This window comes from Perca fluviatilis, chromosome 3, assembly GCF_010015445.1.
Source record: "Perca fluviatilis chromosome 3, GENO_Pfluv_1.0, whole genome shotgun sequence".
In the NCBI taxonomy this organism is placed as follows: domain Eukaryota; kingdom Metazoa; phylum Chordata; class Actinopteri; order Perciformes; family Percidae; genus Perca; species Perca fluviatilis.
In genome coordinates this window covers 45987019-46002794 of record NC_053114.1, presented here as the reverse complement: position 1 = coordinate 46002794, position 15776 = coordinate 45987019, and the positions used below count along the sequence as shown (strand labels likewise).

Genomic DNA, 15776 nt, shown 5'->3' with positions numbered 1-15776 from the left:
ACTAAACAAACCGACTGAATAGAAGTGCGAGTCAGTCTTTCTATATTAATACTAGCCAGTCTCACAGCAGTTCGTGAAATGGTCACGTTATTTTTGATATATTAAAAAGATGATCAGCTGATACAGAAGTGAGAGAGACGGTCTGAAAGGTAAATGTAAAGAAACTAGGTATGCTTTTAACAGCGTTTTTGTTGCTTTTTCAGCATTTTTGCCAATTTATTCGACCTTTTATTTCCCACTTTCTCCAACATTTTTTGTCACTTTTTTCAACAAAAGTCAACAAAAACGTTGATATAAGCGCCCCTAGTTTATTTCACGTTCACATTTCCGTCCGTCCCTCTCACTTCTGTATCAGCTGATCATCTTTCCTCTTTAAGATATTATCTAATCTTTAACATTTGGTGTCTTGTAATAGTTTCGGCTCCTGTAACCCTGGAACATTTCAAACCTAAATCTATTTGCTGTCGTAAGAGTCAATAAAAACGAAAAGAAAACCAAACAAACATGACCGAATGGAAGTGCGAATCTCTGTCTTTCTATATTATTATTAATAATAATAATAATAGTCCTAACAGTGTCTCCTCTCATTGTCCCGGCGGAGCGGAGTCTTCTTGTTATTACCCTGCAGGGTCATTTACAACGCCGGTCGTCTCTGATTGGCTGAGGAGATAATCCTGTGATAAATCCTTCGCCGTGCCCTTCACAGTTGTCATCGCAAGACCATAAACAGCATTTATAACAATCTGAGGAAGGGGGGAGAAGGGAGGAGGAAGGAGGGAGGAGGAGAGGAAGGGGGGAGGAGGAGAGGAAGGGGAGAGGGAGAGGGGGGGGGGGGCTCTGCTTAGCATGCAGAACAGATTAAGATGGGACCGGTCGGCCCAGGCAGACAGACGGGCTCATGGGAAATGTTCCATCGCTGAGCCGTTTACTCTCCGTGAGGGACGAGCTGCAGACAGCTCACTCAGCGGAAACACACGCAGCACTTTCACACGTTCACACGTTCACACGTTCACACTAACACATTAACACATTAACACATTAACACGTTCACACGTTCACACGTTCACACGTTCACACGTTCATACGTTCACACGTTCACACGTTCATACGTTCACACGGTCACACTAACACATTAACACATTCACACTTTCACACTTTCACACTTTCACACATTCACACATTAACATCTTCACATGTTCACACTTTCACACTTTCACACTTTCACACATTCACACTTTCACACATTCACACTTTCACACATTCACACATTAACATCTTCACACTTTCACACATTCACACTTTCACACATTCACACTTTCACACATTCACACATTAACATCTTCACACTTTCACACATTCACACATTCACACTTTCACACTTTTACACTTTCACACTTTCACACGCTCACACGTTCACACGTTCACACGTTCACACGTTCACACCCTCACACTTTCACACGTTCACACCTTCACACTTTCACACCCTCACGCGTTCACACGTTCACACATTCACATGCTCACACGTTCACATGTTCACACATTCACACGTTCAGGAGGCGATAAAATAAAGAAACGCCATAAAAACGTTGAAAAAAAACACCAAAAACATCAAAATAAGCGACAAAAAAGGGGGAAAAAAAACAACATAAATATCGGAAAAAATTTTGAGAAACGTGAAAAAAATGAAACAAAAAAGTGTAAAAAATGTCGATAAAAATGACAAAAAAAATCCACCAAAAACATGAAAATAAGCCACAAAAATGCGCAAAAAAACTTTTTCAATGTTTTGTCGCATTCACACCTTCACACGTTCACACATTCACACTTTCACACGTTCACACTTTCACACGTTCACACTTTCACACTTTCACACGTTCACACATTCACACTTTCACACTTTCACACTTTCACACGTTCACACATTCACACTTTCACACTTTCACACATTGACACTTTCACACTTTCACACGTTCACACGTTCACACGTTCACACATTCACACTTTCACACATTCACACTTTCACACATTCACACATTCACACATTCACACTTTCACACTTTCACACGTTCACACTTTCAGACATTCACACTTTCACACATTCACACTTTCACACCTTCACACGTTCACACCTTCAGACGTTCACACGTTCAAACTTTCACACGTTCACACTTTCACACGCTCACACGTTCACACTTTCACACGTTCACACGTTCACACGTTCACACGTTCACACGTTCACACGTTCACACTTTCACACGTTCACACCTTCACACTTTCACACCTTCACACCCTCACACGTTCACACGCTCACACGTTCACACCTTCACACGTTCACACGTTCACATGTTCACACATTCACACGTTCACACATTCTGGAGGAGATAAAATCAAGAAATGCCAGAAAAGCAACAAAAATGGGGGAACATTTTTTGAGAAAAATGACAAAAATGAAAAAAAGTGTAAAAAAACTGCGATAAAAATCTCCCAAAAACTTCTAAATATGCAACAAAAAAGTGAAAAAAAAAAGAAATATTTTTTTATTTTGACAAAACCGTTTGACTTTTTGGACATCCTGGAGGCTATCGTAAAAATTTCTGGAATGTTTTTGTAGCTTTACCAAATCTTTGGCTCCTTTCTGGTTATTTTTGATACGTTTTGGTTCCTTTTATGGAACTTCTACACATAAGACAACGTATTGTTCTGCGTCAGGTAGACAGGTAGACAGACAGACAGACAGGTAGATGGACAGACAGACGGACAGACAGACAGGTAGACAGACAGGAAGACAGACAGAAAGGTAGACAGACAGACAGAGAGACAGACAGGTAGACAGATGGACACACAGACAAACAAACTAACAGAAAGGTAGACAGACAGGTAGACAGACAGACAGACAGGTAGATGGACAGACAGACAGACAGGAAGACAGACTGACAGACAGACAGGTAGACGGACAGACAGACAGACAGACAGATGGAGAGAAAGGTAGACAGACAACAGACAGAGAGACAGAAAAAAAAAAAAAAAAAAAACAAACAAAAACAACAAAAACAACAACAACAACAGACAGATAGAAAGTAAAGTACTAGTTCTGCGTCCGTCCAGCGGCGCTGATGAACTGAAACTGAACGCAGACATGTCTCCGGTTCCCATCGTCCGTCTGCTGACCGCTCCGTTAAGAAAACAAAGGACAGAAAAGCCATTAGGTGAAGTCATAAAAGCCGTAACATGCTACATTAAATATCCCTCAGCAGCAAGCAGCTTCTCCAGCAGTTTGTCTCTCCGTTTACCGGAGGAAACAAACTTCTACTTGCCACAAACACGCAGCTGTATGGAAGGCCATTCAGGCCAAAAGTATGAATAAATACACAAGGTATAAGAGCGACAAAAATGTTGATAAAGGTGGAAAAAATTTCCAAAAAAACATCGGAAATAGCAACATGAACGTCAAAAAATGCAGCAAACAGGAAAGTAAAAAAAAATAAAATGATGTAACAACAACGTTGGAAAACGGTGAAAAAAAAGCTACAAACCGGGGTCGAAAAAACAGAAAATGGCAACTGAAAATTTGGGGAAAGAAGTAGAAACGTCAAAAAAAAGATGCCAAAACTACCTTTATTGGGTAACTTCTTTCAGACATCTCAAACTATAAAACCACCATATTATATACATGTATATTTATATACTATATATTAGAGATGCACAGATTACAACTTTCTAGGTCGATTCCGACTCGGATTTCCGATTTTCTGCATCCTATCTGAATTCCAGCAGGGGGAGAGTCCTTAAACCTGCATTATATCTGAATTCCTGCAGGGGAAAACTCCTTAAACCTGCATTATATCTGAATTCCTGCAGGGGGAGACTCCTTAAACCTGCATTATATCTGAATTCCAGCAGGAAGAGACTCCTTAAACCTGCATTATATCTGAATTCCAGCAGGGGGAGAGTCCTTAAACCTGCATTATATCTGAATTCCAGCAGGGGGAGACTCCTTAAACCTGCATTATATCTGAATTCCTGCAGGGGGAGACTCCTTAAACCTGCATTATATCTGAATTCCAGCAGGGGGAGACTCCTTAAACCTGCATTATATCTGAATTCCTGCAGGGGGAGACTCCTTAAACCTGCTTTCTATCTGAATTCCAGCAGGGGGAGACTCCTTAAACCTGCATTATATCTGAATTCCTGCAGGGGGAGACTCCTTAAACCTGTATTATATCTGAATACCTGCAGGGGGAGACTCCTTAAACCTGCATTATATCTGAATTCCTACAGGGGGAGACTCCGTAACCTGCATTATATCTGAATTCCTGCAGGGGGAGACTCCTTAAAGCTGCATTATATCTGAATTCCAGCAGGGAGAGACTCCTTAAACCTGCATTATATCTGAATTCCTGCAGGGGGAGACTCCTTAAACCTGCATTATATCTGAATTCCTGCAGGGGAGAATCCGTAAACCTGTATTATATCTGAATTCCTGCAGGGGGAGACTCCTTAAACCTGCATTATATCTGAATTCCTGCAGGGGGAGACTCCTTAAACCTGCATTATATCTGAATTCCTGCAGGGGGCGACACATGCGGTTGCAAAAGGAGTTCGGTTTCTGTAGAAGTCTATGAGAAAGTGACCCACTTCTCTCTTAATTTATTACCTCAGTAAACATCTTCATAATGAGTTAATAGTCTCAATCGCTATTTTTACATTTCAAATTGCTGAATTTGTTCTCTGACAACTTTTGTCGGCCATGGAGGGTTTGGGAGATTAAAGCGTCCATATTCTGCTCATTTTCATGTTCAGAAATTTTATTTAGAGGTTGTACCAGAATAGGTTTACATGGTTTAATTTTCAAAAAACACCATATTTTTGTTGTACTGCACATTGCTGCAGCTCCTCTTTTCACCCTGTGTGTTCAGGTCTCTGTTTTAGCTACAGAGTGAGACATCTCACTTCTGTTCCTATCTTTGTTGGGAGTCGCACATGCTCAGTAGCTAGGTAAGGACTACATGCTCAGTAGCTAGGTAAGGACTACATCCTCAGTAGCTAGGTAAGACTACATGCTCAGTAGCTAGGTAAGGACTACATGCTCAGTAGCTAGGTAAGACTACATGCTCAGTAGCTAGGTAAGACTACATGCTCAGTAGCTAGTTAAGACTATTTGCTCAGTAGCTAGGTAAGACTACATGCTCAGTAGCTAGGTAAGGACTACATGCTCAGTAGCTAGGTAAGGACTACATGCTCAGTAGCTAGGTAAGACTACATGCTCAGTAGCTAGGTAAGGACTACTGCTCAATAGCTGTAGAACTACATGCTCAGTAGCTAGGTAAGGACTACATGCTCAGTAGCTAGGTAAGACTACATGCTCAGTAGCTAGGTAAGACTACATGCTCAGTAGCTAGGTAAGGACTACATGCTCAGTAGCTAGGTAAGGACTACATGCTCAGTAGCTAGGTAAGACTACATGCTCAGTAGCTAGGTAAGGACTACATGCTCAGTAGCTAGGTAAGGACTACATGCTCAGTAGCTAGTTAAGACTATTTGCTCAGTAGCTAGGTAAGACTACATGCTCAGTAGCTAGGTAAGGACTACATGCTCAGTAGCTAGGTAAGGACTACATGCTCAGTAGCTAGGTAAGACTACATGCTCAGTAGCTAGGGAAGGACTACATGCTCAGTAGCTAGGTAAGGACTACATGCTCAGTAGCTAGGTAAGACTACATGCTCAGTAGCTAGGTAAGGACTACATGCTCAGTAGCTAGGTAAGGACTACATGCTCAGTAGCTAGGTAAGGACTACATGAGCTAGCTAGCTGTTTCTCCAACTTCAGTCAGTACGAGGCAGGATTAGCCAGGAGACTTCTTCTAAACGAGGGCGCATTTCACACTTAGCGTGGAATACCTGCAGAACAGGGACATGGAAGTAGTTCTTTTGGAGATTAGGGTGAACTAGTGTGTGTTGTAGCGGTGTTTTGCCATTGAGTTTCGGCTAGTGACGTAGAAAGCCGTGCAGATTTTGACCAGCTCACCAGGAGACTGAAGGCAGGACACATTCAGAAACCGTATCTCACTCAGAACACCATGGATGGGTTTCATTTTCAAAGTCTGTATGCGTGTGGAAGCACCAGACACACAAAATAAAACCCCAAATCCCAGAAAAAGTGTTTTTTTTTTCATAATATGGGCACTTTAAAAGACGAGTTGTTGTTTCTTTTTGGTGAAATTTTTGAATTTTTTTCCCAACAAAGAATTTTATATAATAGGCCTGACAGAAACAGAAATGTTGTGTATTTTAACTGAAGCTACACACAATCTCTGTGTTTTTAATTACGGGACAAAGTGCGTGTTTGTTGGCTCTGAGTCCTGGTACACAGTAAACAGCCTCAACTCTGTTTGATTTCATCAATAATTTCCCTCCGCTGGGCCTCAGTCCTTGTTTGGAAAGCTACCTAAGGGCCGAGCACTGTCAAAATTTAAAAGATCGATAATCCGCATGTCGAGAAATCAACAGAACCTGATCCAGGCATCAGATAGACAGACAGATCACAGATCAGACAGACAGGTACACAGGTAGATAAGACAGGAATCAACAGCAAGCTGAGCCATGCAGCAGAGAGACAGACAGACAGACAGACAGAAAGGTACACAGGTAGATAAGACAGGAATTAACAGCAAGCTGAGCCATGCAGCAGAGAGACAGACAGACAGACAGACAGACAGACAGACAGACAGACAGAAAGGTACACAGGTAGATAAGACAGGAATCAACAGCAAGCTGAGCCAGGCAGGCAGGAGAGAAAGCAAGGGACTCACAGCAAGTCTTCAACACCCATTATTAACACAACAAAGTCCTGAAGACGGACAGACAGACAGACAGACAGACAGGTAGACAGAGAGACAGGTAGACGGGCAGACAGACAGACAGACAGACAGACAGACAGACAGACAGACAGGTAGGATTAATCAGCACAAACTGAGACACTGAGTTCATCTTCATTGGTATAAAGTCTGCATCCACAAGGAGAAAATTACCCCCCCTAGGGACAGACAGACAGGTAGACAGACAGGTACACAGACAGACAGACAGACAGACAGGTAGACAGAAAGGTAGACAGACAGAGAGAAGGGTAGACAGACAGACAGATATAGACAGGTATATGGACAGACAGGTAGACAGTTAAGTAGACAGACAGACAGAAAGACAGGTAGACAGGTATACGGACAGACAGGTAGACAGGTAGACAGGTAGAAAGACAGACAGACAGGTATACAGACAGACAGGTATACAGACAGGTAGACAGGTAGGTAGAAAGACAGACAGGTAGACAGAATAAGAGCAAAGATCCGATGAAATAGAAGCACACTGGAGAGGAAACGGTGAGAGTTGAGCCAACTATGACTAAGGAGAACTGGATGATTCTCATTCTGGCGCGTTTTTTTTTTTAAAGTTGATACTTTTTTTAAAAAATATTTTTGCTGCTTTCTCTTAAAAAGAGAAAAAAATAACTTTTCTTTTTTTCATTTTGACACTTACACGGAAAATTTTGCTCCTTTTTCCCTTTTGTTTTGTAACATTTTTAGCATTTTTCAATGTTTTTTAACAAAAAGAAAAAGAAATTATTGATGCTTTTAAAGATTTCATGGGTTTTATTTACTGCTTTTTCCTCCTTAGAAGCTTTAAATGACATTGTGTAATTGAGGGGACATTTAATATGTCTTTTCATGTTAATATTCCTATATTGTGCATAAAAATACCTACATATTTTGTAATTTCAATGTTTTTTCTCTATTTTTCTTTCCAACTTTTCTTAGATTTTTCCTACTTTCTTCTGGTGCAAGCTGTTTTGCGGCTTTCTGGGGTGGTTTTCAAAATTTTCTCCTGCTTTCTGCTTTTTCCAACTTTATTGCTGCGTTTTTCGACATTTCTTTTATGTTTGAAAGCTTTTAAAACAATGTTGTTTTTGACATTTTAAAACATTTAGATGCTTTTTGCAGTATCTTTACTTAACTTTTTTGTTTGCTTGTCTACATTTATTTTTGAAAGTTTTGATGGTTTTCGGTATCATCTTGGTATATCATCATCACACAACATATATATCACACACACACACAGGAATATTACTATCCATAACAACAGAGAGAACACCCATACATAACACAATATCATCATCTCACACATATCATCATCACATACAGAGAGACAATCATCTCTCAATGAGACACACACTATCTCATCATCATCATCATCCACCCACTCTCTCATATCTCATCTCTCTCTCATCTACGGCATCTATCTCTCTCTATTTTCCCTCATCATCACTCATCATCATACCATCATCATCATCAATATGGCCATCATCCCTATCATCATCATCAATCATATCTCATCACACATATCTCAGAGAGAGACACCATAATCATCATACCATCACTCTACAGAGAGAATACTACTACCATCATCATCATACATCAATATACCATACCATCACAAAAAACACACCAAAAATAAATCATACATCATACATCATACCAAATCATACACATAAAGAGAGAGACATCATCATCATCATCATCAAGAGAGAGTATCATCATCATAAATATCATCATCATCATCAACATCTCAACACCACTCATCATAATAAAAACAAAAACAATATCATCATCATCAATACCAGGACAATATCACCACATCATCATCATCATCAAAAGCAATTCATCAAACAAAGAGAGAGACACCATCATCATCATCATAATCTCACACACATCATCATAAAAAAATCCATCAACAAAGCATCTCCTTATCTCTCTCTCTCTCTTCATACCATCACACACCTCATCTCTCATACCTCATCATACATCCACTATCTCATCATATCTCATCATCTCTCAACAACAACATCATCAAACACCCTATCTCTCATCATCATCATCATCTCAACACATCACCATCATCATCATCATCTAATCTCTAATCATAATCTCTCTCTTTCATCTCTAAACCCCCCCAATCATCTCACTCTCTCTCTCTTCATCTCTCATCTCCCATCTCATCACATCATTCTCTCTTTTCCTCTCATCATCCATTCTCTCATCTCACCCATCTCCTCTCTCTCTCTATCTCCTCTCTCTCTCTCTCTCTCTTTCTCTCTCTCCTACTCCACCTATCTCTCTCTCTCTCTCCCACAAACTACCTCATCTCTCTCCTCCACATCTCTCCCATCTCTCTCCAAAAACATCTCATCATCATCATCTCTCTCATCTCTTATCATCATCCCTCCTCTCTCTCTAACCTCTCCTCTCCACCCAACACCCACCTATCTCATCTCACCCACACCCATCATCGATATTCATCACACCTCTCTCATCAACCCACCATCACCGGACACTCATCATCACATCACCACAAACACCACACATCATCACACACAAAGAACACAAAAAACACAAAGAGAGACATCATCTACATCATCATCACATCAAATACATCAATCTCTCATCACAAAACACACCTCTCACCACCAACTCCCCTCACTCACATCACACACACTCACCAAACAAACCAAACACCACAAACACACCACCACACCACCCCACCACCCCCCCAAGGCACACCACCACACACCACCACCCCCCCCACCCCCCCAGCCCCCCCCCCAACCCCCCCACACCCCACCCCCCCACCCCCCCCCCCACACACACACACACACACACCCCCCAAAACCCCCACCCAAGACACACACCCCCCACCCCCACCCCCCCCCCCCCCCACCAAGAGCACACACCCCACACCACACCACACACACACCCCCCCCACACACACACACCCACACCACCACCCACCCACACACCACCACACACACCACCCCACGGAAGTTGCTTATGGTCTTAATGCTTATGTGTTTGTTGAGATTGACTTTAAAATGTGTTCAATAATGATATGCTTTCTACTGTATGTTCTGTGTTATTGAGGTTGTTGTTGGTCTTATGGCTTTAACTGTAGAGGTTGCTTTGTCTCAGGGTAGTGTTTGTGATGGTTATCCTCTGCTTAGTGTGTATGGGGTTGTTGGTAGTATGCTAGGTAGAACACACACACACCACACAACACACACACACACACACACACACACACACACACACACACACACACACACACAACACAAACACACCACACACACCACCACACAACACACACACACACACACACACACCACCACACCATACATACACACACAGACACACACAGACAGACACACACACACACACAACATACACAAAAAAAAAACACACACACAAAAACAACAAAAAAACAAAAAAAAAAAAAAAAATAAAAAAAAAAAAAAAAAAAAAAAAAATATAAAAAAAAAAAAACAACAACAAAACAAAATAATAAATCAAAAAAATACATTAAATATAAAAACTATAACAACACAAAATATATACATATCATAATACTCTCTTTCATATTTCTAATAAAAATACATATTATATTATATTTTAAATCTTCTATTAATCTCTATATAATTTCAATATATACAATCAATATCATATAAACTATTAATTACATCATTCATACATCATATCTATACATCTTCATAACAAACACATATCAATATACAATATCTCCCCATCATCCACATCATCAAAAACATCATATATCTATCATCTACATTTATCAATCAAAATCATCATAATAAACATCATTCCATAACAATATAATATCATCATCATCATATATCATTCAAATACTTCACTTCATCATATCATATCAATCTCTAACCATCCACAAACAAACAAAAAAAATCTCTAAATATATATCTCTCATACATCAATATCATCATCATCAAAAAATCAATAATCATCACACAATACACATCAATATATCATCATCACATCACATCACAATACACATCATCAACATAACAATCATCACATCATCAATATCATATACACAACATCACTCACAACACATCACAATCAACAATCTATCAACACCAAACCACACATCACAAAACGACAACAACCATCATCAACACATAACATCATCATCATAACGCATACAGCACACCACACACATACAATCATCATCATCATCATCACAATACCAATAACGATAGCACATCATAATAATCATCATCATCATCACATACACGATAGACAACACATACCATCATCAACATCATCATCACACACACACACACACACAGACACACACACACACACACACACACACACACACACACACACACACACACACACACACACGTATAGACAGACACACACACACACACACACACACAGACACACACACACAGACACACACACACACGTATAGACAGACACACACACACACACACACACACAGACACACACACACACACACACAGAACACACACACACAGACACACACACACACGTATAGACAGACACAGACACAGACACACACACACACAGAAATGTGTCAAAAAAGCTAAAAAAAAATGTGTCAAAGAATTGTATAAAAAAAGTGTCTGTCTCTCTCCCTGTCTCTCTCCCTGTCTGTCTGTCTCTCTCCTGTCTGTCTGTCTGTCTGTCTGTCGTCTGTCTGTCTGTCTGTCTGTCTGTCTGTCTCACCTTGTTGATGAGTGTCATGGTGAACATGAGCAGCTCTGTGTCTGAGCCGTTTCTCTCCTCCAACACCTCCATCAGGTAACTCCACAGCTTCACACCTAAACACACAGTACAATACACACAGTACAATACACACAGTACAACACACACACACAGTACAATACACACAGTACAACACACACAGTACAATACACACAGTACAACACACACACACAGTACAACACACACAGTACAACACACACACAATACACACAGTACAACACACAGTACACACACACAGTACACAACACACAGTACAACACACAATACACACAACAAACCCACACACACACACAGTACAACACACACACACAGTACAACACACACACACAGTACAACACACACAGTACAACACACACAGTACAACACACAGTACAATACACACAGTACAATACACACAGTACAATACACACAGTACAATACACACAGTACAACACACACAGTACAATACACACAGTACAATACACACAGTACAACACACACACACACAGTACAACACACACACACAGTACAACACACAGTACAACACACAGTACAACACACAGTACAACACACACACACAGTACAACACACACACACAGTACAACACACACAGTACAACACACAGTACAATACACACAGTACAATACACACAGTACAATACACACACAGTACAATACACACAGTACAATACACACAGTACAACACACACAGTACAACACACACACACAGTACAACACACACACACACACAGTACAATACACACACACAGTACAATACACACACACAGTACAATACACACACACAGTACAATACACACACACAGTACAACACACACACACACAGTACAACACACACACACAGTACAACACACACAGTACAACACACACAGTACAACACACAGTACAACACACAGTACAACACACAGTACAACACACACACACAGTACAACACACACACACAGTACAACACACACAGTACAACACACACAGTACAACACACATACAACACACACAGTACAACACACAGTACAACACACAGTAAACACACAGTACAACACACAGTACAACACACACACACAGTACAACACACACACACAGTACAACACACACAGTACAACACACACAGTACAACACACACAGTACAACACACACAGTACAACACGTCATAACGGGTCCAACAATCATCACTCTGGTTTGGTTGAAATAAACCCTTAATTCACCCATTTACATGTGGAGATATGCTGGCTCTATACACGCTAAAAGTCCTGATTATTTACATGGAGTCTGGTGGAGATATGCTGGCTCTATACATGCTAAAAGTCCTGATTATTTACATGGAGTCTGGTGGAGATATGCTGGCTCTATACACGCTAAAAGTCCTGATTATTTACATGGAGTCTGGTGGAGATATGCTGGCTCTATACACGCTAAAAGTCCTGATTATTTACATGGAGTCTGGTGGAAATATGCTGGCTCTATACACGCTTAAAAGTCCTGATTATTTACATGGAGTCTGGTGGAGATATGCTGGCTCTATACACGCTTAAAAGTCCTGATTATTTACATGGAGTCTGGTGGAAATATGCTGGCTCTATACACGCTTAAAAGTCCTGATTATTTACATGGAGTCTGGTGGAGATATGCTGGCTCTATACACGCTAAAAGTCCTGATTATTTACATGGAGTCTGGTGGAGATATGCTGGCTCTCTATACACGCTTAAAAGTCCTGATTATTTACATGGAGTCTGGTGGAGATATGCTGGCTCTATACACGCTTAAAAGTCCTGATTATTTACATGGAGTCTGGTGGAGATATGCGCTCTATACACGCTAAAAGTCCTGATTATTTTACATGGAGTCTGGTGGAAATATGCTGGCTCTATACACGCTTAAAAGTCCTGGATTATTTTACATGGAGTCTGGTGGAGATATGCTGGCTCTATATACGCCTAAAAAGTCCTGATTATTTACATGGAGTCTGGTGGAAATATGCTGGCTCTACACGCGCTTAAAAGTCCTGATTATTTACATGGAGTCTGGTGGAGATATGCTGGCTTTCTACACGCTAAAAGTCCTGATTATTTACATGGAGTCTGGTGAAATATGCTGGCTCCTATACACGCTAAAAGTCCTGATTATTTTACATGGAGTCTGGTGGAGATATGCTGGCTCTATACACGCTAAAAGTCCTGATTATTTACATGGAGTCTGGTGGAGATATGCTGGCTCTATACACGCTAAAAGTCCTGATTATTTACATGGAGTCTGGTGGAGATATGCTGGCTCTATACACGCTTAAAAAGTCCTGATTATTTACATGGAGTCTGGTGGAGATATGCTGGCTCTATACACGCTAAAAAGTCCTGATTATTTACATGGAGTCTGGTGGAGATATGCTGGCTCTATACATGCTAAAAGTCCCTGATTATTTACATGGAGTCTGGTGGAGATATGCTGGCTCTATACACGCTAAAAGTCCTGATTATTTACATGGAGTCTGGTGGAGATATGCTGGCCTCTATACACGCTTAAAAGTCCTGATTATTTACATGGAGTCTGGTGGAGATATGCTGGCTCTATACACGCTAAAAGTCCTGATTATTTACATGGAGTCTGGTGGAGATATGCTGGCTCTATACACGCGCTAAAAGTCCTGATTATTTACATGGAGTCTGGTGGAGATATGCTGGCTCTATACACGCTTAAAAGTCCTGATTATTTACATGGAGTCTGGTGGAGATATGCGTGGCTCTATACACGCTAAAAGTCCTGATTATTTACATGGAGTCTGGGGAGATATGCTGGCTCTATACACGCTAAAAGTCCTGATTATTTACATGGAGTCTGGTGGAAATATGCGTTGCTCATACACGCTAAAAGTCCTGATTATTTACATGGAGTCTGGTGGAGATATGCTGGCTCTATACACGCTTAAAAAGTCCTGATTATTTACATGGAGTCTGGTGGAAATATGCTGGCTCTATACACGCTAAAAGTCCTGATTATTTACATGGAGTCTGGTGGAGATATGCTGGCTCTTATACACGCTAAAAGTCCTGATTATTTACATGGAGTCTGGTGGAGATATGCTGGCTCTATACACGCTAAAAGTCCTGATTATTTACATGGAGTCTGGTGGAGATATGCTGGGCTCTATACACGCTAAAAGTCCTGATTATTTACATGGAGTCTGGTGGAGATATGCGGGCTCTATACACGCTAAAAAGTCCTGATTATTTACATGGAGTCTGGTGGAGATATGCTGGCTCTATACACGCTAAAAAGTCCTGATTATTTACATGGAGTCTGGTGGAGATATGCTGGCTCTATACACGCTAAAAGTCCTTGATTATTTACATGGAGTCTGGTGGAGATATGCTGGCTCTATACACGCTAAAAGTCCTGATTATTTACATGGAGTCTGGTGGAGATATGCTGGCCTCTATACACGCTAAAAGTCCTGATTATTTACATGGAGTCTGGTGGAGATATGCTGGCTCTATACACGCTTAAAAGTCCTGATTATTTACATGGAGTCTGGTGGAGATATGCTGGCTCTATACACGCTAAAAGTCCTGATTATTTACATGGAGTCTGGTGGAGATATGCTGGCTCTATACACGCTTAAAAGTCCTGATTATTTACATGGAGTCTGGTGGAGATATGCTGGCTCTATATACGTCTAAAAGTCCTTGGATTATTTACATGGAGTCTGGTGGAGATATGCTGGCTCCTCTATACACGCACTAAAAGTCCTGATTATTTACATGGAGTCTGGTGGAGATATGCTGGCTCTATACACGCTTAAAAGTCCTGATTATTTACATGGAGTCTGGTGGAGATATGCTGGCCTCTATACACGCTAAAAGTCCTGATTATTTACATGGAGTCTGGTGGAGATATGCTGGCTCCCATATACTGCCAAAAAGTCCTGATTATTTACATGGAGTCTGGTGGAGATATGCTGGCTCTATACACGCTAAAAGTCCTGATTATTTACATGGAGTCTGGTGGAGATATGCTGGCTCTATACACACTAAAAGTCCTTATTATTTACATGGAGTCTGGTGGGTTTGGGGATTTCTAAATAATAATCTGAGGCGGCAGGTTCCAGCCCTCAACTTCAATATGTTGTATTTTATAAATATGTTAA

The 15776-nt window shown here is 40.7% G+C and overlaps 1 protein-coding gene across 1 annotated transcript in view; it reads right to left on the bottom strand.

The window, feature by feature from the left end:
• Positions 1–993: 993 nt before the first annotated feature.
• LOC120556538 (FH1/FH2 domain-containing protein 1-like) overlaps positions 994–15776 on the bottom strand; it is a 57594-nt gene continuing 42811 nt past the window's right edge. The window contains exons 7-14 of the mRNA XM_039796180.1: positions 11606–11700; positions 2282–2290; positions 2176–2192; positions 2114–2129; positions 1946–1960; positions 1810–1824; positions 1110–1124; positions 994–1014 (exon numbers count right to left, since the gene is read on the bottom strand). Coding sequence (XP_039652114.1) covers positions 994–1014; positions 1110–1124; positions 1810–1824; positions 1946–1960; positions 2114–2129; positions 2176–2192; positions 2282–2290; positions 11606–11700 — 203 coding nt within the window. The remainder of the gene's footprint in view (positions 1015–1109; positions 1125–1809; positions 1825–1945; positions 1961–2113; positions 2130–2175; positions 2193–2281; positions 2291–11605; positions 11701–15776) is intronic.